The 27,740-nt window shown below is 43.9% G+C and overlaps 1 protein-coding gene across 3 annotated transcripts in view; it reads left to right on the top strand.

The window, feature by feature from the left end:
* ASCC1 (activating signal cointegrator 1 complex subunit 1) overlaps positions 1 to 27,449 on the top strand; it is an 82,618-nt gene extending 55,169 nt beyond the window's left edge. For 2 of the 3 annotated variants that reach the window (XM_038744011.1, XM_038744010.1), the window contains exon 10: positions 25,965 to 26,081. In XM_038744011.1, the coding sequence (XP_038599939.1) occupies positions 25,965 to 26,081 (117 nt within the window). Of the gene's footprint in view, positions 1 to 25,964 lie in introns of all 3 variants that reach the window. The other variant, XM_038744012.1, reaches the window with a different exon arrangement.
* Positions 27,450 to 27,740: the final 291 nt, after the last annotated feature.

Raw genomic sequence — 27,740 nt, 5'->3', positions numbered from 1 at the left:
TGTGAAACCTATGTGGGACAGGGACTGTGTCCAACCCCATTTGCTTGTATCTGTCCCAGAGCTTAGTACAGTGCCTGGCACATAGTAACTGCTTAACAAATACCATTATTATCATTAATAATAATTAGAGGGGCCGTAGGCACCATAGAGGTGAAATGAGAGGGTGTGGGGGCATTTAGCATTTATGCCCGAGGTGCCAGGAGGAATCAAGCCCCGCACTTCCCTGGCTTGAGCAAGCTGGCCCCCCGCCCTTGAAGATCTGAATTCTGTTTAAGCAGAATTCTTCTCCCTGCCATACCTGAGTGGGTCCAGAAATGGGAGAGAGCTGAGTTCCAGGGAGAGGAAGAAGCCAAAGCAAGTTGGGGAAGCTGCCTTAGTCAGGAGGCTACCTGAGCGGGTAATAATAATGATGGCATTTATTAAGGGCTTACTATGTGCAAAGCACTGTTCTAAGCGCTGGGGAGGTCACAAGGTGATCAGGTTGTCCCACATGGGGCTCACAGTCTCAATCCCCATTTTACAGATGAGGCAACTGAGGCACAGAGAAGTTAAGTGACGTGCCCAAAGTCACACAACTGACAATTGGCAGAGCCGGGGTTTGAACCCATGACCTCTGACTCCAAAGCCCGTGCTCTTCTCCACTGAGCCATGCTGCTTCTCTAGGGAGACCCTAGGAAATTAGCATGGCACTGTTCCAGCCTTACACCCCTCCAGCCTTTGAAATAAAGGGATGACACTGCAAACCTTCCAGGTCACGGTGTGGAGCCAGATATGGTCACTCATTTCAGAATAAAGAGCACTTTTTGTCCCTCTGACAGTCTCAGAACTAACCATGTGTCTGCCCAGGCCAAACTGATAATGCTGTTAAAAAACAAACAGGTGGATTCTGAGATTATTTTTTGAAATATAATTTTTGTTAAGCACTTGCTATATGTGCCAGACACTGTCTTATGCACTGGGGTAGATACAAAGTAAGCAGTTGGACACAATCCCTGTCCCACATGGGGCTCACGGTCTTAATCCCGTTTTACAGATGAGGTAACTGAGGCACAGAGAAGTTAAGTAACTTGCCCATGGTCACACAGCAGACAAGTTGCAGAGGCAGGATTAGAACCGAGGTCCTTCTGATTTCCAGGCCCATGCTTTCACCATGGTGTTTATGGTCAGTAAGTTTTTGTCCCATTTGAGCAGAGAAGAGCTGAAAAGCTTTGAATTTGGGTCATAAAGACTAGATAAGTTTCCTGTGGGGTGTTGCATGGGAATCTTATCAGATTGACATCTGAGGGAGGAAATAGTGGGAGGATATGACTCTAAAAACCTCTGGTCTTGCCTAGCTAGCAGTGTCTTCAGTAATATAGGCATGTACCTAGTAGGAGTTCTTTCCTCTGCAGATTTAGTGCAAAAATAGAATTTGCACCAGAGACGTGTTTGCTTTCTGGAGAACCATCCGCAGAGTAAAGAGAACAACAATCCTCTGCCTAAGTGTACTCACCCTATAAATGTCCTTTCAGGACAACAATCTGGGGAACAGGTTTTGGAAGGCAAAGAGGTACAGTATTAACAATCTTATGTAGTCAACATGGAAGAAATTCATTATTCTGTCCTTGGAGGAAATATAATGACTAGAAAGAAACCAGAGCTTCCTTGCCTCCAGTAGAGACTTGGCTGGTTCTAGATCAGTCTCTCTAGGTTCACTTCGGTGGCATGTATCACATGCTTAGGACCCTGTTTGGGCTGAAATTTCAAAGCCGAGCCGAGTTGGAGTTGAAACTGATGTCCGTGTATTGGTTGGGACAGACAAAGTCCAATTTGTCTTCTCACTGGGGAAGGCGGGAAAAAGATATAGAATGTGGGACTAAAGTAGTGCACTGGAATAAGGCATATCTCCTCCAAGAAGCCTTCCCTGACTAAGCCCTCGATCAATCAATCAGTCATATTTATTGAGCGCTTACTGTGTGCAGAGCACTGTACTAAGCGCTTGGGAAGTACAAGTTGGCAACATATAGAGACAGTTCCTACCCAGCAGTGGGCTCACAGCCTAAAAGGGGGAGACAGAGAACAAAACCAAACATACTAACAAAATAAAGTAAATAGAATAGATATGTACAAGCCCTCCTTTCCTCTTCTCCCACTCCCCTCTGCGGCACTTAAGTACATATCTGTAATTTATTTATATTAATGTCTGTCTCCCCCTCTGGATTGTAAGCTCATTGTGGACAGGAAATGTGTCTCTTTATTGTCGTATTCTCCCAAGCTCTTAGTACAGTGCTCTGCAAACAGTTAGTGCTCAATAAATATGATTGAGTACACAAGAGCAATCTTGTGCAGGCTCCGCAGTCCAGCCGGAGTTCAGGCACCCCTGGGGATTGTAGTCCACAAAGATGAGACAAATTCTGCCCCAGGTAATCACTGACCAGGCCTGAGTCTTTAGGAAGTTCCAGGAGTTGGTTTGAGGAAGCCCAAAACAGGAAAGAAGGGGTGTATCCCACTCAGGCCTGAGTCCATTCTAAGCATGAGTTTTGAGCCTGGAATAACTCTTGTAACTTCTCTCAGGGAAGAGAGCATTTAAAATATCATCATCATCATCAATCGTATTGAGCACTTACTGTGTGCAGAGCACTGTACTAAGCGCTTGGGAAGTACAAGTTGGCAACATATAGAGACAGGTCCTACCCAACAGCGGGCTCACAGTCTAGAAGGGGGAGACAGAGAACAAAACAAAACATATTAACAAAATAAAATAAATAGAATAAATATGCACAAGTAAAATAAATAGGGACTCTATTGGGAAATCAGGGGAGAGCTTTAAAATAATGTTAATAATAATAATTGTGATATTTGTTAAGCACTTACTACGTTTGAAGCACTGTACTAAGTACTGGGATATAATATTAATAATTGTGGTATTTAAGCACTTACTATGTGTCAAGTGCTGTACTAAGTACCAGGGTAGGTATAAAATAATCAGGTCCCATGTAGGGCTCACAGTCTAAGTAGGAAGGAGAACAGGTGTTGAATCTCCGTTGTGCAGGTGGGGGGGACTGAAGCACAGAGGACCTAAGTGATTTGCCCAAGGTCACATAGCAAGCAAGCACTAGAGCTGGTTTAGAACACAGGTCCTTTGGTCCACTTGGCCATGCTGCTTCCCTATAAAGCAGCCACTAGGGAAAGAACCTGTTTTTGGAAAGAAGAATTAGGAAAAAACAGAAACCAAGGTAACATTGCTTAGGGAGGCAGGTTGGCTTAGTGGGAAGAGTATGGGATTGGGAGTTAGGAGACATCATCATCATCAATCGTATTTATTGAGCACTTACTGTGTGCAGAGCACTGTACTAAGCGCTTGGGAAGTACAAGTTGGCAACGTATAGAGACAGTCCCTACCCAACAGTGGGCTCACAGTCTAAAAGGGGGAGACAGAGAACAAAACCAAACATACTAACAAAATAAAATAAATAGAATAGATAGGTACAAGTAAAATAAATAAATAAATAGAGTAATAAATATGTACAAACATATATACATATATACAGGTGCTGTGTGGAAGGGAAGGAGTTAAGATGGGGGGGGATGGAGAGGGGTACGACATGGAGACATGGGTCCTAACAATAGCTCGGCCACTGGCCTGCTGGGTGACCTTGAGCAAGTCACTTCAGTGCTATCGGACTCAGTTTCCTCACCTTTAAAAGGGGGATAAGATACATGCTCTCCCTATCAGGCTTTGAACCCCATTTCCAACAGGAACGTAGCATGATCTTATCATGTATGTATCCCAGAGCTGAGCCCAGTGCACAGCACAGAGTAAGTGCTTAATAAAGGCCATGTTTATTCCTTTTTATTATTCATCCTTTATTTTCAAGCCTGAAAAATGCCTTTCTCGAATTAAAACCAAGGCTTCTCCAGTGCAATATTCCACCTCTGTTAGTTGTACCAGGATGTTTGGAAGAGCATGGAGGGATTCTGTCCCTAACTCTGAGGATGGCTATCCAGGAGGGCAATCATCTAACATTCCTAACCATTCCCTCTCCACCCCTAACTTTCTCTCTAGCAGCTAATTAAAAATAACATCATAAATAGTTAGAGGCCTTTGATGGCAAGCAGTAGAAAGGCAAATTAGTTGGTTTAGGCATTGCCAAATGAATGAGATTGTCACCTTTAAGAGACTTTCCGCACAGACTAGCAAGGACAAGGCAGTGAACTGGGCATGTTTGTATTTCCCTTAGACTGTGATAAACTTGCAGTTGGGAATATCCTGCTGAGATAAAGGGGACTGTAAAGCAGTTGTTGCTTCATCAGATAGTAGCAGACTGATCGCTAATGAGCAGCTTCTGGGGAGGAAAGTATTTTTAACGACAATCAGTTCGGGGGCCTTTCTAATGCTTCAGAGGGCAAAAGGATCTGTATTCTGGCTTGGCACTTGGAGCAAATTGAACAGAAGGATAACATCAATGCACAGGAGCCCAGCTCCAACTGCAGGGTGACAGAGGGAAATTAGAGACCTGGATCGCACTCCCTGGGTGAGGTGATTTTGCATAAATAAATGTAAAGTGATATATTTGGGAAGGAACATCAAGTAGAATAGATGCGGCAATCAGAGATAGTGGTAGAAACCCCACTGCTTGAGGCATTTAAAAGAGTTCTGGAAAATACATGCTAAGGGTTAGAAATAACTCTCTCCTTGGTAGGGTGGCGTACCGGAGGTCTTTCTTCCACCTTCATTTTGATCATTCTTTGAATGGTGCAATTGTGGTATTCAGAATGAGATTTAGAAGGAATCAGTCAACCATATTTTGAGACCTTACTATGTGCAGAGCACTGTATTAAGCATTTGGGAGGGTACAATACAAAAGAATTAGAAGACACGTTCCCTGCCCAAAATGAAGGCCGGTAATATTCCGCAGATTGCGCTGCTCGCTGGTGTTTGAGGACATGGATGCACACCCCGAACGGTCTCTTCTTTTTTACAGTGTATGAAACGTTTTCATGCGAAGAGTGCTTCCATGGAACTAGTTGCAATTTTGTGTTCATTTTTAGCCCCCTCAGCCCCTACAAGATCAAAGAAAGATAACTAGAGAGTGTCCTCTTTAAAACCATTTCCATTTCATTGGTTTTGTTCAGAGTGGTTTTAAGGGGACCTGCTGAATCAGGGACAATGCACAGTCAGCAGCTGTGACTAGTTAATTTGAATTTAATTTCTGCTAGGAAGCAAGAACATTGGAAATAAGATGGGGTGGGTGATCATTTGGGCCACTTTGGTGTTTATTTGGTTTTCTCCATTCGTAAATATATCTGTCTGCCCTACCCCCATTCACTTATATAGGGAATGTAAGTTCCCTATGGGCAGGGAATGCATCGCTTGCTTGTTTTTCTCAAGCACTTAAGGTGTGATTCACTCCGAGCCTGCTCTATAGATGCCTTTATTGCTGCTGCAAGTGCAACTACAGGAAACTTTAGAGGACTACCCACATAAAATCTTCCGTGGTCATAGTACCTATTCAACATGCTATCTATTGCATAAACAATTTTCCATGTCACCCTCACAAATTTATACTTATAGACAAGCTGCCAAACCTGATCCAACCATTTTCATGTGCAATGATGATTAGTCTGTAGATTTTTACTTTTGGGGGGCCAGGTAGAACCAGTTGTCAGGGGGCACATTTGACCCCCTGCACTATCTCTTGCTACCTTTAGATTAAGGGATTTGTAATAACGAGGAAATGAGAGCAGCCAAAGAAAGGGGCTTTAACACAAAGGAATGCCCTCATCAGAAGCAATTTTAGGAATCTTTCATGTTTTCAAAATTGAAAACATAGTTAAATGAGCTGTAACTGTTCTTTCCATTCGCATCTCAAAAAGCACCTCTATCTGAAGCCTCTTATTGCGTGTCAACCATTGAGGGTTCCTGCTTACATTAAAAATACTTAAAATAAATCAGAAGAAATTGAGCTCAGAAAGAAGTCACGTTCTCACCAACGTGAGTGGTGCTCCATTTTCCCACTCTGAGACTTTTTTTTAACGGTAAATTGTAACCTCACCTAGGAGGAATCCCCTACAGTGTCTTGACTCTGTTAACCCTATATTAGTAGTAAAAATAATGATATAATGTTATTTGAATTAGGCATAGTGATACTTTATTATTAATAATAGTAAAAATCATATTTATTGAGCACTTGCTGTGTACAAAGCACTGTACTAAGCACTCACTTAACAAACGCCATCATTATTATTACAGTATAATGTCAGACACATTCCCTGCCCACAACAAGCTCACAGTCTAGAGGGGAAGACAGACATTAACATAAATAGATAAATTATATACCTATGTGCTGTGGGGGTAGGTCTTATCTACACTTTCAAAATATGTCATAGCAATGCTCTCATTATTGTTCACAACACCTTATGAGGTAGGAAGGCTATTATTCTTATGTTAAAGAGGGGAAAAACACGAAGTAGAGCCAGGTTATGACTAGCTCAATGGTTACCCACAGAGTCGTTGGCAGAACCGGACATTAAGCCCCCGACTTCTGACTATCACGGCTTTGGACAAGTGTGCTTCTTTCCTTGGCGAAACACTTTTATTTTTAAGTAAAAAAGAGGTCGATTGTTAAGACATCACACTGGAGAAATTTGATTCACCGGAGTAAGATGAAGGATTAATTTCTGGTTAGGTCTTATGTGACCTTGCTGGGTTTATTTTATAACAATGTGGGCCGTCCTTATCAGAGAGTTGATCAGAAGCCAAGAGGATACTGTGCATCTTTTTTTGCTTTTGCATAGCTAAGTTAATTGTGGTGAGCAGCAGCCAGTTTCCATCTTCTTTTATGGGGTGATTTTATTTTTAATAAGTCATTCATCCAGGATTGAAAGGAGAGAAATTGTGCAGGCTTGCGAGAAGAATAGGCTCTCACCACTTAAGTGCCCTTACTGGGGCTCACTTTGATTGTGAGCTTCATGTGCAACCAGGGTGGTGTTCATCCTGATTGATTGTATCTACCCCAGTTCTGAGAACAGTTCTTGACTCATGGTAAGTGCTTAACAAATGACATTTAGGAAAAAGAAAAAGAGGAAGCCGACCGTGAAAAGACAACAGGGGCTTAAGTGTTGGCAGTTCTTTGAGGTGTTCATTTTCACCATATGTGGAAAAAAACAAACATGAGGCTACAAGCGGGGCCACTACTTGGTCAGACCAGTGATCAATCTAACCCAGAATTCTGTCTCCGACGGGTTAACAGAATGCTCGGAGAAACTCTTGAGTGGGTTGCCCTTCTCGATATTCATTTGACTGTTTAATAATAATAATAATGTTGGTATTTGTTAAGCGCTTACTATGTGCAAAGCACTGTTCTAAGCGCTGGGGGGAACACAAGGAGATGAGGTTGTCCCATGTGGGGCTCACAGTCTTAATCCCCATTTTACAGATGAGGGAACTGAGGCACAGAGAAGTGAAGTGACTTGCCCAAGGTCACGTAGCAGACGTGGGGGAGGTGGGATTCGAACCCATGACCTCTGACTCCCAAGCCCGCACTCTTTCCACTGAGCCACGCTACTTCTCTAACCACTCAACGTCTCTAGCTTTTTCCTTCACCCCTAACTTTTGTGTGCTTATTTTGGACTACTTATCCATTAATTTATCTAAATTCCTTTTGAAATTGTTGGTATTTTCTGTTGAACAACTTCCTGTAGGAATGAATTCCACATTATCGTTGCCCGCTAGGTAAAGAATTGTTCCCACTGGTTTGTTCTGAGCTTCTCTCCCCATCCACTTCCTTACCCCCTTTCACTCCTACCCCTTATATTTTGGGGTTGTGGAATTTTAATTGTTTCCTCTACCCCTTCCCATCATAATTTTATGCACTTCAGCTATATTTACTCTTAGCCTTTGCCTTTCCAAATTGAAACACTTTATTTTGTCCCTGCCTAAGGTACAGCAACCTAAATTGCATTCACTGTTTCAGGGGCATGTTTCCACTGGCTGCGTAGGGAAAAAATGACACCTTTTGTTTAGTTTTCTATCCATTCAATCATATTTATTGAGCGCTTTCTGTGTGCAGAGCACGGTACTAAGCACTTGGGAAGTACATGTTGGCAACATATAGAGATGGTCCCTACCCAACAGCGGGTTCACAGCATCTTGATAGTACCTAGGAGTCCAATGGCGTTTTTGTCCATCCAATCTACTCCAGTGAGGGCTTTTTCCTCCTGACCTCCACACATTCTGAATTGTTTCTTGGTTGGGAAAAGTGTGGCTAACTCTCAGACATAAGGAAGAACTTCCTGAGGTGTTAAGCACTAGAAGATATATTCCCTTCCCTGAAGATCAACGGGACTGGGATTCATCTGTATCCAGGCTGGCCTAAAGTGATGTTCATTATGCATGGAGAAAAGACTAAACCAGATGCTGTCTGAAAATCCTATCATTTTCTTTAGTGGTGATGCCTCATGGATAAGAAGTCCATGATTAGTTACTGGAAGACAAGTTTGGGGTGTAAGATGGGCCACTCTTCACAGGAAGATGACGTCCAGGAGGTTGTCTACTCCTCCAAGAGTGCAGTTGTCACTGCGGAGAGATCAAGGACCTGGGAATTAGAGGACCTGGGTTCTAATTTCAGCTTTGACACGTGCCTGCTGAGTGACCTCGGGCAAGTCATTTAACTTCTCCGTGCCTCCATTTTCTCATCTGTAAAATGGGGGTTCAGTACCTGCTTTCCCTTCCCCTTAGACTGTGAGCCCTCTGAGGGGCGGGGGCTGTGTCTGACCTGATGATCTTGTATCTACCCCATCATTTAGTACCGTGCTTGGCACATAATTAGCACTTAACAGCATCATCGTCAGAGCCCCAGGCTGGGTGCAATGTGAGTCTGACCTAGTAATGGCCTGACTCATGCACTCATATTTCCAGATCTTTTAGCAGTTGTTATTTTGAGGGTTTATGTTTTTGTTCATTATTTTAGAGTGACAGCTCCTAAAGGACAGGGATGGGGGGCTGTTTTCCTCAATTTATGCAGCATCTAATATGCCATTTAATGTGTAGATACTCGTAAAGCATTTAGCACTGAGGGTGGTATTTAATAAAAGCTGCCCTTATCCATGGAGTAAGTATTCGGTTAGAAGAAACAGCAGAACTCATGTAATTTGTGACAGGTACTTGTTTCCTGCCTTTTTTCAAAAAAAAAACAAAACCTGGCAAATGTTTATTTCATTGAATTTTGTCAGGGCTTATTTAGAGTCCCTAAAAATTTACCTGAAGCTCCCACTCACAATCTGCTTTTAATAAGTGAAGTTCATTTTTCAATTAAAACTGATTGCAGGTTTATTACTTCGCAACGCAAGACAAAACTGATTTGGATAATAATGAGGTGGAATTTACATTTAATTTGCTTTTATTTCAGAAAACATTTACATCTAATTTTGTACTCCACTGTGGTTTGCACTAATTAACTTGAGACACAAACAGTGATTTTTACTAATTTCATTTGTGCCTTATTACAAAGCGTCTTAATAAAAATGATTGACCTAAAAATAAAGTCCACTGAACTTGTAGGTAACTGGGGCTAATGCTACAATTAGCACAGAAAAGGGGACATGGTGATCAGGAAAAATTGCAGTCCCTCATGAGGTCCTGGGATGCTGGACTTTTTGCCAAAGGCCCGGAATGCTTTGTTGCATCAGAGATAAAATATGTATGAGGGTCACCATGCTGAGCCCTTTAAGAACCACTGAGAGACTGCAGGAAATAAACTGTTAGAAGCTGTTTGTTTTCTCAGGAATAAAGAGAATGTACGGTGGATTGAGGGGGAGAGAAAGGATGAACAATCTGAGCTGGGCAATCAGCCAATTGTGTTTACTGAGCACTTAGTGTGCACAGAGCACTCTGAGTACTTGGGAGTGTACATTATAACGGAGTTGGTGGACACGTTCCCCATCCACAACAAGCTTATAGTCTAGAGGGCAGTCCCCATGATCATTAATCGGGAAAGGAGAATTCATTCATTCATTCAGTCTTATTGATTGAGCGCTTACTGTGTGCAGAGCACTGTACTAAGCGCTTGGAAGGTACAGTTTGGCAACAGATAGAGACAGTCCCTACCCAACAACAGGCTCGCACTTCTAGACTGTGAGCCCACTCTTCTAGACTGTGAGCCCACTGTTGGGTAGGGACCGTCACTATATGTTGCCAACTTGTACTTCCCAAGTGCTTAGTACAGTGCTTTGCACACAGTAAGCACTCAATATGATTGAATGAATGAATGGACGGACTAAGCTCAGTCCATTCAGACTCTCGTTATGTGGTTGCTCTACCCAAACCTAATCTAACCTCCCTTGGTCGGGTTGTGTGTGGGGGAATTTACTGGGAGAACGTCATCATCATCATCAATCGTATTTATTGAGCGCTTACTGTGTGCAGAGCACTGTACTGAGCGCTTGGGAAGTACAAGTTGGCAACATATAGAGACAGTCCCTACCCAACAGTGGGCTCACATTACCGGGAAACACTGTGGTTTGATGGAAAGAGCATGAGCCTGGGAGTTCAGATGACCTGGGTTGTAATCCCGGCTCTGCCACTTGTCAGCTGAGTGACCTTGGGCAAGTCACTAGACTTCTCTGGGCCTCAGTTGCCTCATCTGTAAAATAATAATAATATTTGTTAAGCACTGACTGTGTGCCGAGTACTGTTTTAAGCGCTGGGGTAGATACAAGGTAATCAGGTTGTTCTACGTAGGACTCACAGTCTTAATCCCCTTTTTACGGATGAGGTAATTGAGGCACAGAGAAGTTAAGTGGCTTGCCAAGGTCACACAGCAGACAAGTGGCAGAACTGGGATTAGAACCCACGTCCTCTGACTTCCAAGTCCGTTCTTTTGCCACTGGGATTCAACCCCTGTTCTCCCTCCTAGTTAGACAATGAGCCTCATGTGGGATAGGGACTGTGTCGGACCTGATTAACTTGTGTCTACCCCACTGCTTAATTTATGCTTATTTGGGAGAATAATCCCTAGACTGTGAGCCCGTTGTTGGGTAGGAACCGTCTCTATATGTTGCCAATTTGTACTTCCTAAACGTGTAGTACAGTGCTCTGCACACGGTAAGCGCTCAATAAATGCAATTGAATGAGTGAATATGCTTGGCACATAGTAAGATGATAATAGTAATAATAATAATTATGGTATTTGTTAAGCACTTACTATGTGCCAGGCACTGTTCCAAGCACTGGGGTGGATACAAGCAAATTGGGTAGGACACAGTCCCTGTCCCATGTGGGGCTCACAGTCTCAATCCCCATTTTACAGATGAGGTAATCGAGGCACAGAGAAGTGAAGTGACCTGCCCAAGATCACACAGCCGGGATTAGAACCCACTGCCCTTCAGAGGGGCAGCCTTGGCAAGAGAACGAAGTCCCTTTCAGGTCCTGGGAGTGCCTTTCTCGGGACCATAATTATAATAATTTTACTATTAATACAAATCTAGTGCGGCCCACAGGATTCTGTTTCCAGCAGCGGCCTCAGGACTGTGTAATGGTTGACCTCCTGGACAGCCTTCACAGACCTTCCAAAACTCCTCACTTTTCCCTTCTCTGATCCTAACCCTCCCCTAGTAATCCATTATGGCTCTGTCATCCCCTTTGGAATTGCACACCTATTTCTGGGTTCACATTCTATTATGCTTTCTACCTGCTGGATGAATAAATCTCCCAGAATCTGCCCGGCTCCTGCCAGGATCTGCCCGACTAAGCGGTGCCAGCCTCTGGTTGTTCCTGTCACCACTTGGCCTTAGTGAACTATATGAGAAGCAGCGTGGCTTAGTGGAAAGAGCCCGGGCTTGGAAGTCAGAGGTCGTGGGCTCTAATCCTTACTCTGCCACTTATCAGCTGTGTGACTTTGGGTAAGTCAGTTAACTTCTCTGTGCCTCACTTTTTTTTTAATGGCATTTATTAAGCGCTTACTATGTGCAAAGCACTGTTCTAAGCGCTGGGGAGCTTACAAGGTGATCAGGTTGTCCCACGTGGGACTCACGGTCTTAATCCCCATTTTACAGTTGAGGTAACTGAGGCACAGAGAAGTTCAGTGACTTGACCAATATGACACAGCTGACAATTGGTGGAGCTGGGATTTGAACCCATGACCTCTGACTCCAAAGTCCGGGCTCTTTCCACTGAGCCACGCCCAGTGCTACTTCATTTGTAAAATGGGAATTAAAACTGTGAGCTCCATGTGGGATGACCTGATTACCTTGTATCTACCCCAGCACTTAAAACAGTGCTTGGCACAAAGTAAGTGTTTAACAAATACCACCAAAAAAACCCCAAAACTCTCCCGGATGATTCTGTTTTATTTCTTTATTGAAGTAGTTATTTACCATTTTGTCATCTATCCCTTAGAGCTCAGCACCTATTTTTGACCCAGATCACAAATTAATTTAGATTGGAGCCTCAACATCTCCAGTTAGGCCTCAATGTGCTCTTCCTTATTGATATCAGAGTCAGCTACCTCTTCTCCACAGAACTGACCCACAAGTGGGTATCGGTTGGTACCCAGGTGAATTGGCAGGGACTCGGTTGGAGCCTTGGGAAACAGCCTCTTTTTGGGCTGGGATTTGGGTAGCCGTTATCAGATCACGTTCCTAAATGTTTCTGGTTCAGTCTTGTACTCTTCCCTAGGAAGGGAAGGGAAAAGGAAGTTTTTCAAGCCAGTCTCTACCATAATGCCCTCTCCACTCATGAATATCTTGATTTATTTACTCCATTTATTTGTTTTTTCAATATTCTTGCTGTTGCCAGCTGGTTTTTTTTTTCCCCTCCTGCTACTACTGTATGTATATACGGTTTTTCTACTGGTCTTATCTGTTAGATCCTTAAGAGCAGGAACTCTGCCTTTTTATTTCTGTTGTACTCTCCTAAGAGTCCAGTACAGTGCCCTGTGGTGCTCAGTAAAGGAATAAATTGAGATTTTCAGAACTAGACCCCTCCTCTCTTCTGTGTTATCCTAAGGCTGAAAGGAACCCGGGGTTGACCTAGGTGGTCAGTAGTACTATCCCAATGTCAAAGTGAGATTAAGTTTGTCAGAACCAAGATTTCGATTCAAAAGTTGTCTCAGGTCTGTGATGTAAGCCCTCCATTCCAGCAGTTTTTTTTTTCAAATACAGTTCTTGTCTATCATGAGGGTTCCATTCTTGAAAAACTTTGCATTTTGGAAAACCCATGCATGTGCACCAAACCATTTTCCAAGACCGCATTTCATTCTATCTAGACTGCATGTGTTGTGGGAAGGACATTTCCTAATTCGTTATTAGATCCTCTCCAAAGCTTGTAATGAAGCAGTGTGGTCTAGAATAAGTGACTGTAGTAGACACTCTCCCTTCCCCCCAACACCAGGCCTTTAAATTGGAATAGCCCTCCCCCAATCCCTGGAGAATTGCAAAGTGGAATTGAAATAGGCCATTGCACCCATAATTTTTCAAGACTTAAAGGCTGTCCATTTTTTCTGGCATTCCTCCCTCCGTTTGCCTCCATCCCACCCAGCTGGCCCCTCTCTGGAAATCAGAACGTTAGGGTCCGGGGAAGGAGAATCACAAAGGGAAAAGTGGGTGTGATTTATCTCCTGTGTAGGAGCCAGGCTGGGGGAGCAGTGTATGTTGCTTTTAAAGCAGGCTTTCCATATTTAAAGATAAACAGCCCTTATTCTTTCCTTTCTGAATTAGCTTCACGTTATTATTCATGTGGCCTGTGTAGAGGAACTTGGCTGGACTGGAAGGGGGCGGTTGCTGAAAAAACTTCATACCATGATCTTGTCCTGAGGCTCCTGAGGAGTGAAATCTGGAACTGCAAGACCAGCTTAGCCTTCAGAGCCTTCATCATAGCTGTCAAAATCAGGGGACTGGGCTGTAATTTATTTATTTTAATGTCTGTCTCCTCCTCTAGATTGTAAGATCATTGTAGGCAGAGAATGTGTATGTTAATTGTTATATTGGACTCTCCCAAGAACTTAGTACAGTGCTGTGCACATAGTAAGTACTCAATAAATATGATTGACTGAGGCAGTGGGGAGCAACCTATCTCCAGTGCTCTAAGGGAGTATCCCCAGCAAGTGATCTCCTTTCTGATCTCCCAACCTCCTGTCTCTCCCCAGTTCAGTCTATACTTCACTCTGCTGCCCAGATTATCTTTCTACAGAAATGTTCTGGGCATGTTACCCCTCTCCTTAAAAATCTCCAGTGGTTGCCAATCAACCTCCTTATCAAATAAATGCTCCTCACTATTGGCTTCAAAGCTTTCCATCACCTCGCCCCCTCCTACTTCACCTCCCTTTTCTCTTTCTGCAGCCCAGCCCACACAATCTGCTCCTCTGGTAACTTCATCAATCAATCAATCAATCGTATTTATTGAGCACTTACTGTGTGCAAAGCACTGTACTAAGCGCTTGGGAAGTACAAGTTGGCAACACATAGAGACAGTCCCTACCCAACACTCGTTCTCGCCTGTTCCACCGTCGACCCCTGGCCCACCTCTTTCCTCTGTCCCGGAATGCCCTCCTTCTTCACATCCACCAAACTAGCTCACTTTCCCCCTTTTTTTTGATGGTATTTTGATAAGCGCTTACTATGTGCAAAGCACTGTTCTAAGCGCTGGGGAGGTTACAAGGTGACCAGGTTGTCCCACGGGGGGCTCACAGTTTTAATCCCCATTTTCCAGATGAGGTAACTGAGGCACAGAGAAGTGAAGTGACTTGCCCAAAGTCACCCAGCTGACAAGTGGCGGAGCCGGGATTTGAACCCACGACCTCTGACTCCAAAGCCCAGGCTCTTTTCCACTGAGCCACGCTGCTTCTCAAAGCCCTACTTAGCGCTCACCTCCTCCAGGAGGCCTTCCCAGACTGAACACCTCTTTTCCTCTGCTCCTCCTCCCCTCCCTATCACCTTCTTCTCCCCTATCCCCTCTCCACCCCACAGCACGTGTGTATATAGGTACATATTTAGAAATCTATTTATATTAATGATGTGAATATATCTATAATTTTTTTCATTTATATTGATGCTATTGATGCCTGTTTACTTGTTTTGATGTGTGTCTCCCCCTTCTAGACCGTGAGCCCGGTGTGGGCTGGGATTGTCTCTACTTGTTGCTGAATTGTACTTTCCAAGCGCTTAGTACAGTGCTGTGCACATAGTAAGCACTCAATTAATATGGTAAGGAGAAGGAAAGAGTGATGTAGGCAGTTGGAATTGGTAGGCAATTAAGCAACTCATCTTCCAAGAGCTTGTGAGTTGTGCTGTTGCCAACACCAGGCCTGAGCTTGTGCCTGCTTTTCCGTTTCTATTCTTGTGGCTGCTCCTGGGTAGGAAAAATTGGAGAGGAGATGGCAGGAGCTGCCAGCCTCCTCTTTCCACCCCCGTTGTTCACCTCGCTCCCATTTAGAATTTACACTGTCACCACAGGCGGTCTCGTCACGGAGTCCTTCCGGGTGAACTCCAGCCTCCTAAAATGCAACTTTGCCACCTGCACACACTGTGGTTCGGCTATTTAGAGAGAAATCCAAAGGATGATCCAGCCGAAGAGCAGCAGTTCATTTTTTTTTTTTCCTGGCTTCCTCTCAGGCATTAGCATGAATAAACAGGCATTAGGTAGGAAGGGGGAGAAACTGAGGAATTGAATTAGAAAGCGGCATGGCTTAGGGGATAGAGCCCAGGCATAGGTGTTAGAAACACCTGAGTTCTAATGTTGGCTCCACCACCTGCCTGCTGTGTGACTTTGGGTGAGTCAATTTCTCTGCCTCAGTTACTTCATCTGTAAAATGGGAATTATGACCGTGAGCCCCATGTGGGACAGAGTCTTTTGTTGTTTGTATATATCCCAGCTCTTAGCACAATGCCTATCTCATAATAAGGATTTAACACATACCATTAAAAAATTGAGGCAGAGGCAGTAGGTGGGGCAGAGAGATGAATGGTCACGGATTTTATCCACCATTATTCTTCAGTAGGACTTCAGCTACAGGCAGAAACCCTGGTTTCAAAAGGGGTTATCGGCCTTTGGGTTCCTTGGTCGTTGCTGATGATATTGTTATGTCTCTTCTAGCAGCGAGGCTGATTCACAAGGGGCCGTTTTGTACTGGCAGATCTCTAGTACACATGCCCTCAGGCAGGGCTTTCTGGGGAGGGGATTTTTGCAGAAAACCCAACTCCCTGCAGACTGGCTCAGATGTTAATTCCACATGCTGTTAGGGAAACAGCAGTGTGAATGGCTGCTTGTGCCTGGACTGTGGATGTGTTTTTCACCCGGTGATCGCGCGGTCCTCTTTGCTGCTGTTTTTTAAATCAAAAGGCGTTGCCGGGACAGGAGTCACTTTGGCATTCTTAGTATCGAGAGGCTCAGCAAAACTGCCAGCCCTCCTATTTGTGTTTGACAGCTTTAATTCCCGCAGAAAAGGTCACTGGGCCATTCCGCTGTAGGCACAGCAGCAAAGTTTTTGAACCTGATAACCCTGACATCAGCAGGGTTAAAGAGCTGAGCATGCAAACCTGAGCGATTACACGGAGGAGGTTCTGCTCCCCTTCCATTCCTCCTTCTTCGGCTGTTTTCTCTGTCCAGCCTGAGCAGTTAATGTTCTCCTGCCTGGTGCCTGTCTGGCAGGTGTCAGGGGAGAAGAACACTTCTTCCCCTCTGCCTGAAAAAGTGGTGATTATTTGAAGGCAGAGATTCTGCAGCCACTCTCCCCCGAGGGATGGGGGGAGGCTTGGAGCAGGCCGATTGGATGAGAAATTGCTGCTGCCCTCAGACTTCTGAGACTGCTTTCCTTTCAATCAATCAATCAATCAATCAATCATATTTATTGAGCACTTACTGTGTGCAGAGCACTGTACTAAGCGCTTGGGAAGTACAGACTGGCAACATATAGAGACGGTCCCTACCCAACAGTGGGCTCACAGTCTAGAAGGGGGAGACAGAGAACAAAACCAAACTTACTAACAAAATAAAATAAATAGAATAGATGGGTACAAGTAAAATAAATGAATAAATAGAAAAAATATGGAACGCTTCAAGAACATTGAGCATGCTGGGGACAGGGAGAGGAGCAAGCTGGCTCTTTTCCCTTTCCCTCTCCCTGCTTTTGGGCAGCCAGGTGCTTTGTGCCAAACTGTGTGCCAAAAGCCTCTGTGGCACAGTCACTGGCTATTGTCCCCCACTGTTGAGTAGGGACTGTCTCTATATGTTGCAAACTTGTACTTCCCAAGCGCTTAGTACAGTGCTCTGCACACAGTAAGCACTCAATAAATACGATTGTTGATGATGATTGTCCAGGGTTTGGAAACAAAAGGTCTCCTCACTGTTGGTCCCCAGATAGAGTCTCCAGAGCAGTGAATCCACCCAGCCTTGGAGATCCCTTTCATCTCTTCCCCTTTCCTCTGATACAGTTTTTTGGTTTTTTCCACTTTATGTGGTTTAGTTTTTTTTTTTCCCTTTGAGATCAGACCTTTGTCTTGCCCTTCAAATTCATAGCGTTCTTTCCAACGGACATTTTTCTTGCTACTTTTTATCACTTAACAGAACCAAACTGGTGGGCTGATAACAAAACAGCGATGGGTGTCCTCTGGATGATTTAAACGCTCTGGCTACCCCTAGCAAGGGATTTTATAGATGAATTCTTAGTTCACACTGGTCAAGTGGTCAAGAGAAGCAGTGTGGCCAATTGATAGAGCACAGGCTTGAGTTCTAATCCCGGTCCTGCTTCCCGTCTGCTGTGTGACCTTGGGCAAGTCACTTCACTTCTCTGTGCCTGTTACCTCACCTGTTAAAAAACGGGGGATTAAGACTGTGAGCCCCATGTGGGATATGGACTGTGTCCAACCCGATTTGCTTGTATCCACCCCAGCACTTAGTAAGGTGCCTGGCACTTCGTAAGCACTTAACAAATACCACAATTATAATATTATTCCTCACAGCCTCTACCAGTTTCCTCTAAGCCCAAAACAAGTTGGCATCAAAGGGATCTAGGAATGAAGACGAGAGAGAGAGCTACAGGGTATTTAGAGGGGTGAGATTTGGAGCCGCATTGTAGCTTGGCACATACCCTTTCCTTCCCATGATCTGGAGTTTCGGGACTCCATGTGGGTACTCCTAAAGTACAAGGTTATTCATGATTCCAATGTGAAAGGTGATTTCCAATTCACTCCAAGAGCCCAGGACTCTCCCTGCTACATTTAAGATTATAGGATTCAAGGGCCAAATCCCACCCCACTCTGTGGGCCCTGGGGGTTTTTTTTTACATTATGAATTTTGAGGGCTTGAATTCATTCATTCATTCAATCATATTTATTGAGCACTTACTGTGTGCAGAGCATTGTACTAAGCGCTTGGGAAGTATAAATACATATCTATTCTATTTTATTTTGTTAGTATGTTTGGTTTTAGACTGTGAGCCCACTGTTGGGTAGGGACTGTCTCTATATGTTGCCAATTTGTACTTCCCAAGCGCTTAGTACAGTGCTCTGCACATAGTAAGAGCTCAATAAATATGATTGATGATGATGATGATATAAGGCAGTAGCATATAGAGATGGTCCCTATCCAACAACGGGCTCACAGTCTAGAAGGGGGAGACAGACAACAAAACAAAACATGTAGACAGGTGTCAAAATAATCAGAACAAATAGAATTAAAACTATATGCTTGAATCTGGAGAAGCTCCTGGAGTCCTTGATTTTTGCATCCCAACTAGGAAAGTGGTTAGCCATTCTGATTCTATGGGCAAAGGAGGTTTGGTTGCTATGGGCTATGGACGGCGGTGTTCATAGTTTAGCATGCATATGCATTTTCACTTAACTCTGTAATAATAATAATAATGATGGTATTTGTTAAGCACTTTTTATGTGTCAAGCATTGTTATAAGCGCTGGGGTAGATGCAAGTTAATCAGTTTGGACACAGTCTTTGTCCCACATGGGGCTCACATTCTTATCACCGTTTGACAGATGAGGTAACTGAGGCACAGAGAAATGAAGTGACTTGCCCAAGGTCACTCAGCAGGCAAAGGAAAGAGCTGGGATTAGAACCCAGGTCCTTTTGACTCCCAGGCACTAGGCCATTCTGCTTCCCTAAACACATATATATATATATATATATATATATATATATATATATCTCATCATCAATCGTATTTATTGAGCACTTACTATGTGCAGAACACTGTACTAAGGGCTTGGGAAGTACAAATTGGCAACATATATATATGTGTGTGTATATATATATATATATACAGACATACACACTCACACATGCATGCATGTAGAAAGCAATGTGAACAACAGGTCCAAGGCTAGGAACACAATCAGGAATGCTAGAGGCTGAATCCTGAATCAGGTTAGGTTGACCTACCCTCTCTCTGTGTCTCAGTTTTCCGGTCTTTTAAATTGGAATAATAACACTCAGCCCTTGTTTATATTACAGGGAGTCTTTGCTGGGGTTAATGAGCTGAGGTTTGTAAAGCACTTTTAGATCCTTTGATGAAAGGTGTCATTTAACCATAATAAGGCTTTGTACTAGAACTCTCTTCCCGAAGAGCTCAAAGCACTTTTCAGACATTATCTCACTCATCCTCACCATCCCTGGGAGGTAGGCAGGTGGTTAGTATTATTATTAAGTACAAAGTGGTGCTATTATCTTCATTGTTGTCCTTAAAGTGGGGTAATAGTACTGACCTCCCTCAGAGTGGTTTTTGTGGGAATTTAATGTTTCAGAAAAAAATTGGGATACATAGATTTAAAAAGCTGGAGGAAAACAAATATTAAACATTTTGGGGCTGGGTTTTTTTTCTTTTTTAAATAGTATTTACGTGCTTACTATGTGCCAGATACTGTACTAAGTGTTGAGGTAGATGCAAGCTAATCAGGTTGGACACAATCCATGTCCCATCTTGTCCTCACAGTCTTTATCCCCATTTTTTTGGTTTTGGTTCTCAAAAGGTCCACTTACATGTTTTAAAATAAAGGGAATCAATTTTGATTGGGGGAAGTGGATCATTAATGGGTGCACTTGCCTGGGGAAGATGTGTTTTTTTCAAGAGGTATTTTTGGGGAGAAGATTCCATCTTTTCCCCAGTTCTGTATGGGGCAGACCTATTGGAGAATGAACCATCTTGGCCAGCTCAATTGCAAATGAATTGGTGGAATTTATTGAGCACTTGCTGGATGCAGAGCACTGTACCAAGCGCTTGGGAGACATGTTCCTTGCCCACAGGAGCTTACAGTCTAGAGTTGGGGGAAGCAGACATTAAAATAAATTATGGATATATACGTAAGTGCTGTAAATTCCTTGGGGTTGGGGAACGTATCTACCAACTCTTTTATATTGTACTCTCTCACATGCTTAGTACAGTGCTCTGCACACAGTAGGCACTCAATAAATACCATTGATTGAGAGGGGCAGAGCCCTATAAAATTGACACCACCGATCTCATCCAACAAGCCAGATCAAGAGAAGTTAAGTAGGGTTGCCTAGTGGATAGAACATAGGCCTGGGTGTCAGAAGGATTTGGATTCTAATCCCGGCTCTGCCACTTGTCTGTCGTGTTGCCTGATACGTGACCTCGGGGAAATCACTTCTCTGTGCCTCAGTTATCTCATCTGTAAAATGGGGATTAAGATTGTGAGCCCCATGTGGGACATGGATGGTGTCAACCCCAGTGCTTAGTACAGTGCCTGACACATAGTCAACGCTCAACAAGTACCATAACCACCCCCCCCCCGAAAAAAAATCTTTGTTTTGAAGAAGACTTTAAAGAGAAAGTTTGTGTAAGTTCCTAAGCATGAGGAGTCCTTTTAAGTGTTACAAATATTCAGATTAAAAAGATGCAAATTCAGGATCTCTTGGGGCTCATTAAAAAGATTTTACTGTGTGGTGCTTGGATTAATCAAATTGCCACGGATGTTTTTTTTAGTGGGGGGAAGAGAGGGAGGTTGAGTCTCCTTATTCTCTCCGAACTTAGCAGCTTCACTCTTCATAATCACCTGGCACATTGCAAGGGGCGGGAATGTATTTTAGGCCTACAATTGATTCCAGTTGAGAATCTCAGTCCATTCTCTAAACTTTCCTGGCACTAGAGCTGAGGATTTCTTTTCCTGAAGGCCCCAGTGAGAGCCAGCAGTTCCTCTGAAGACCCGCAGCTTAAAAAGTATATTTCCTTGCGTGGGGGTGGTCTTTGGGGAAAGACTAAGTGCCACTGCTTTGGCAGTGACTGTGATGGGGAAAGGAGAATGGGTTCTCCCCTCCCTCCCTCCTCCTGTGAAAATCAAGCAGGAATCTCCACGGAATTTGTGTGATCACGCTGCTGCCGAGAGCTGGCAGTTAAGGTTTTGTAGGTCACGGGCCAAAAACTCTTCTGCCCCGCCTCGACCGACTTTCGGAGCTTCCTCTTCAACACCCTAGTCACGAGCTGAGTCTTGTGGCTTCTGATGGCTTCTCTCTCAGCCTGCCCGGGGAGGGAGGGAACTGCCAGTCAGGAGAGCGGATCTGAAATGAAGGCAGTAGGAAAAGAAATGGCCGCAGCTGTCCTTTAAATCTTGCAGCATGTTTGCTCTCGGAGAGTACAGCTACATTACCAGAAATCAATAGCTCCAGCAGGAAACAACCTGCGTCTACTAGGCACGGTAGACAGCAGATTAACAAAAAGCAAAAGTCAAGGAGAAAAAAAGGCAGCAGCAAAGAGCGGATTTTGCCCTGTTTTCCTCTGTCTGGGGAAACCTTCCTTGGTCCTGACCACTAGACGCTTTTCAGGAAGCCCAGTTCATCCTGGCTATTCCATTCTCGTACTGCCCTACTCACCGATGCAAAAAGTTGATTTTCTTAAATACTTTTAAGCCTCTCGTGATATTTAGCCTTAGGAAAGAAGGGTGGATGCTGACTGCTCAAACTGTTTAATTTGGCTGTTAAATTGGCTCCGTATCTTCCCATTTCATGCTGATAGACGTTCTGGGCAGGTTGGAAATATTCAATCTGACTTTAAAAGAAAAATTCTCAGCCAGATATTTCCAAGGTTTTGTGTAGTTCTTCTTTGTTGTCTTCCTTTTCAGTTTGGCTTGTTAAAATTCGGGCTCCCAGAACAGCAGAGCCTTGTGGGTGAAGTAAGGATGTTTTCAAAGAGAAAATGGTTTTGGGTTTCAGTGCACTCAAGGGGATTGTTCGAAAACAACAATTAAAGTGAGGGGAGAGCCCCGTGAATTAAATATCTTGGCAGGATTCTTTTTCATGTACATTTTTTTGATTGATTTATTATTTTTGGAATAACAGACTGCTTTGCCCATCATGTTTAAAACTGCAGATTGAAAGCTTAAATCTAGGTTAAAGGAAGAAGGTTTACCATTTTTTAAACACTGAAATTTGGGCTGCTACTCTTCCTCTTTCTCCTCCCAATCAAAGGCCATATTCAAATGGTTCCATTTAATACAAGCACTCATTTTCCTACTAGAATCCAGTTAAATTTCTGCCAAGGGAGCAAGAGCTACCCACTTCTCAAGCCTTATCCAAGGGATACTGGTGAAAGCAAAAATAATGAGTGTGGACAATAGGTTATTTCCCTCATTTGTCGTAGGGGTGATAGGATAAGGTTTAAAAGGGCAAGGTTTTACAGCAGCTGGGCCCGTTATTATTGCCCATTTTTATTTATCAGATTAATACTTATATATTGGCCAAGTAAATTATAATAGGAGAAATTCAAAAATAAATCTCCGGTTTTAGGTCAGGAATCCAGAAGTACCACCTTTTGGATTTGGGGCCAACAACATATACCACCAGGTCCTTGAAATGTTTTTCTCGGGAAAACCAACCCAGTCACTGGGATAAATGGCTTTTGTTATTTCAATCTCTATATTTGTTTCTGTTCCTCTATCAGACTCCCAGGCTGTCTGCTTTGTGACTTGGGGCAAGTCATTTAGCTTGTGTGGGCCTCAGATACCTCATCTGTAAAATGGGGATTTAATTCCTGTTCTCCCTCTCTTAGACTTTGAGCCTCAGGGGGAATGGGGACTATATATGATCTACTTGCACTGTATCTTCCCCCATCACTTTGCACAGTGCTTGGCACATAGTCAGTGCTTGACAAGTACCACTGTCATTATGATTATCATTTGTTATCCATCGTCTCTGAATATTATCATTTGCATTATGATTAATTCAGTTAATATAGGGTAGTTGTCACTGTGGCTAAAGAGGATGGGAAACGTGTTCTCCCTTGGTGGCACGGCTCTTTAAGAAGGTTACATCCATAATACTGGGCCTTATTATAATGGAATCACTATGTGGTGGATCCCAGAACCACTCCACGATTGTAGTTGGCCATTGTCATTAGGTAGCCTGTGACTACTGGCCAAAGAAAAGCCCACCATGAAGGCTTCAGAGAATGAGAATTCAGGCCAAGTATGTTGGCAGTAAGAACACAGACAGATCACTTAAAGCAGGAGCTGGAGGTTGGGAAGGAAACTGAGGTTTGAAAAATTTGAGAAAACCCTAGTACCTTCTCCTTATCCTCTCAGGAAGTCCAAAACTCTTGGCCAGAGGAGACTCCTGGGACCTTTCACTGTTTGTGACTTTACATGTCTGCCTCTCTGTTATCTTTGCTCAACCTTTACTTGTTTCTTTTGTTCCTCAGAACTTCAGATTTGCAACATAACTTGAAATTCCAATTCCTATGCCCTTCTCTTCCCTTCCAGCCCCCCCGCCTAGGTTCTCCCCAGTTTAGCTCACTACTTAGCAGCCGTTTGTGCATCTCATCATCCATCCTTCTTATGTGTCCACCCCATGGAGCTGTGTTACTTACCAAGCATCATTTCTGTGGTGCTAGACTAGCTGTATCCTTTCTTTGGGTGGACCTGCCTTGCGGTTTCATTAATGTCTGATAGGTGACACCAATGAAGCTACACCGGCCTCAGTAAGGTGAAAATAACGTGGAGAGAGCGTGCAGAGGAGAGCCTTCAGAAAAGAGGGACGGCAAAAGGAATAACCGATGAAGAAAGACTGAAAGATGCAACCTGTAGGGCATGACTAAGCAAAAGATTGCAACCCTTGACCGGCGATTGACGGGGCCTCTACCCAAAGGATGGCGAGGAATTATTCATTAGGACAGGGGAATAAAATTTCAGCATACATTGTACTTAGGCATCTGCAGGGTGAGGTTGTTAGACTGAAGAGTGGTCTGTCGAGGTGCCTCGTGGGTAGATTATGGCTGGAGGCGAAATTCGGATTCAGTAAGGACTGGGAGGTAGAAAGCTGATGATGGAGCAGAGACATGATGTGTATAGACAGATTCAGTGGGAACAGTGCTGGTTTAAGAGGTGAGTATTGAAAGATCCTGCAGAGCCTCATTCCTCTGGCAATCCGCCCCCTCCTAAGGTAGGGCTAAGATGCAGCAGTAACTTGTCCCCGCTAGCTATGACAGTGCTTTTGGTCTGACGTGCTGTCAGGGGAAACCGGGTGTGTACCATCTAGGAGCGTCGGTCAAGGAGGGAGCCCTCTAATGCGAGTTATACCCCCGCCTTATAGGGGAGCCGACTGTACTGTCACAAAGCCAATGAACCAAAAAGCAAGGGCTCTTAGTCTGATGTTGGCAAGTAAATGGGTGCGTTTGTCATCCGTCCAAGCCCGGTTATGCTTCTGCAACTGGAAGGCGTCAAGTCCCAGAGTCACTTGACATGGCCTTCATTTCAAATTAAAACGCTTTTCGGGGCTCTAGCGGACAATCATTTCGGACTGAATTTCTTTACACAAAGGGTTTGATGTGATTCAAACAAGCTGCCAAAGCCAGCAGGAGAAGTTAATTGGCTAAATCAATGCAGGCAAGAGCTGGACACCTTTTTGGAAGTAAAGACAATGCAGCAGTCCAGCCTCTAAATAGATCTTTGGGGTTAAGTTGATGTCATGTGGAAGGATCAATATTTACTGGGTTTGATGAAGTCAGCCTATAATGAACCCCAGGCACTTTTCTTGGCCATTAAAGGCAGGAAGAAGGAAAGTGACTGTAGCTAGAGCCCATGTCTAGAGAGAGGTAGAAAATTCAATAAGGGGCTGACAGATAAGAATGGGAAGCTCCACTCTGCAGAGTTGGAGACCCTTCACCGCTCCAGTTCCTGATCTAACAAAAGGGTGGGAAGAGTAAACTCAATTGGAAAATGCAATAGAGTTATCAGGAGGCCTGGCCGGTATTTAAGGGAGAGCAATTTCCAGTGACTTAATGGAACGAGAAGAGCACTTACACTTTGACACGCTACTTTTCCAAGCATCGTAGCTTGACTCTTCCTGTGATGAGAGCTTGACTTTTCCTGTGATGAATTCTGATGTCATTGGGAGTGAGGGAGGTCTGCGAAGCGAGCGTCTGTGACCCTCCTTGATTGACTGGCTTCCATTTCCTCTTTTCCACCCCCATCATTTGAAACCATTTATGAAGGAGGGAAGGCAATAGAGTCTTTTACCCACTAGAACCCAGCTTGAGTCCACATTAAATGGAAGTGAAACAAGAATCATTTCTAGCTATTGGTTGGATTGGTGAATGATGTGAAGTGAGTGGATCTTTTCCAACTTTCCAACCTAAGATGGGACCAAGGTCAGTGGGTCAACGAGAATGAACTGAGTTTCTCATCCTTCTGGGTCAGAATTAGGGCCACCCAGGTGATAGCTGGAAGAGGAAAAGCACTAGAAATTTGAAGAGGACTTGGCTTTTTTGGTCTGTTAACGTGGTCTCTTTTTTTCAATCCTGGGCTTGTAGAATCAGGTCAGGATTAGGGAGTGGGGTGTTTATTTATCAGGAGAAAGTGAATGAACTGTAAATAATGACAGGGAACAGAATATCAGAGGGGAGGGTTCAGCAGAGACTGTTAGGGATTGTTTGATGTTTTCCCCAGGGGCTCTGCAGTATAATCTTTCACCTGAGAATTGTTCTGAGTGTTCACCAACAAGTTCACTTAGGGCTCTGATTCCTCTCTTTTCAGCTCTTCGAGAACTTCCCCTTTGCAGACTTGCAGCTGAATTCAATTGACATCTCTCAGAGGTTCTCCACAGACAGCTCTGGTTACTACGCTTCTTCTGGACAAATTGACTTCTCCTGAGGCGGCCTGCCAAACCCTGTGAATGGTGCCTGGTTTTCCAAGACGCTATTGCCTGATTGGGGAGGGGACTGTCTCACTTTCTTTACCCAAGGCCTTCAGGAGTGCTGGGATATTGGGACTTTGGAGTGCTTCCCAGGGCTTAATCCTACTCGTGCTTCTAGCCCTAGCTTCTCAAACACTCGTAAATGCTGCCTTCAGTTCTAAAGCCCTGTGATAGCAATATATCTAACACTTCCCTCAAGGATTTCCAATTCCCCAAATTTCCTAATCTGAATTGATGTTCCTAACCCTCTCATGAAATCCTCTTTGCTGTGTTTTGACCCTTCCCCACAAGGCTCCTTTCACCCCGGCATTGAGAACCTCTTTTTCAAAACCCCATCTTTGACAAGACTTGGATTCATTTTTCACTCCAACCCCACCCACCCATTATGCCTTTCTGCTGTTCGGCGAGGCTAGTTCAGGTAGCTGCACCTCCCTATCCAGAATAAACACTTGCTCCCATTGGAGACCCTGCTTTTCCCTTCAAAATGTCTCAGTGGTTCTCTTCCTTTAGGTTGCTGACCTTCATAGTCTCTGAATAGATGTTGGGGGTAAAAAGCATCATCAGTGGTATTTATTGAGCATTTACTGTGTGCAGAGCACTGTACTAAATGCTTGGGAGAGTGCAGTACATGTTGGAGGTTCAGGGGCCCATGTGTTTAAAAACTTGGCTACTACCCCACTTTCTCATTTCCAGTTACATTTTGCAGAATAAGAGCCGCTTTGTTCTAGTGCTCCTAGCTTTTCTTATCTGTTCTGTTATTTTCATCTCTCTGGTTTTCTCTTTCATTCTATCCTTCCCACTTTAATCTGTGACCTCCTGTTACTCTCTGAAGTCAAAGGTTTTGTTTTTTATAACTGTTCCCACTAGAATATGTTAACTTCAATGATTACATTTCTTTCCTCAGTATACATTTGTCACATCTTCATCTTCCCCTGTGTGCCCAAACCCATGCCACTAATGGAGCCGCTTTGAATTTACTTCTCTGGGCAGCGGCAGCAGTGGAGGCGTTGATGATATCAGCAAAATTAGGTCCCATTTCCTGGGAGGTAATCAGCTCTGCAACTTGTTTTCCTTCTTGCCTCAGCCCTGCAGAGAGAAGCCTACTTGTGACTGGGGTTTTGTTACACCACATGTATTTCTGTGTTTTCTTTTTCTTTCTCCTTCCTTCTCTCCCTTCCTCCCTCGCCTCTCTTCCAGTGAGTTCAGTTTTGCCCCTGGTTTGACAAGGCCCCTGCAATGTGAAGAATGTGTTTACCATTGAGAGATGTGTTTACTGATGTGGTTCTTCAGATCTCGATCAAATAAATTCATTTCCAAAACTGAAATGTATTTCTGTGTGAATTTCCCTTTGCAATGCTAAACACCCTTGTCATAGCTAGCTTTGTTTCTGGGTGCTTTTGTTAGGAACAGTCCTCTCCCAGTGGCAGTGGCTTAGCAGAAAGCCTGCATAAATTGAATATTTCTGAGGGCTGGCTTTTCCAAACCAGATAAAGGATAAAGATAAAGGACCTTCCAGTGGCCTTTCTCCTTTTCTTTAGAGTTAGGCTTTATTCTCTTGGATAGCAAGATGACAGGAAGCAGTAGCGATGAGAGTCCACCTTAATTGAGTCTGTTTC

The sequence above is a fragment of the Tachyglossus aculeatus genome, chromosome 3, assembly GCF_015852505.1.
Source record: "Tachyglossus aculeatus isolate mTacAcu1 chromosome 3, mTacAcu1.pri, whole genome shotgun sequence".
Classification (NCBI taxonomy): domain Eukaryota; kingdom Metazoa; phylum Chordata; class Mammalia; order Monotremata; family Tachyglossidae; genus Tachyglossus; species Tachyglossus aculeatus.
The sequence above is the reverse complement of the archived record's forward strand: the minus strand, read 5'-3'. Positions and strand labels throughout refer to the sequence as shown.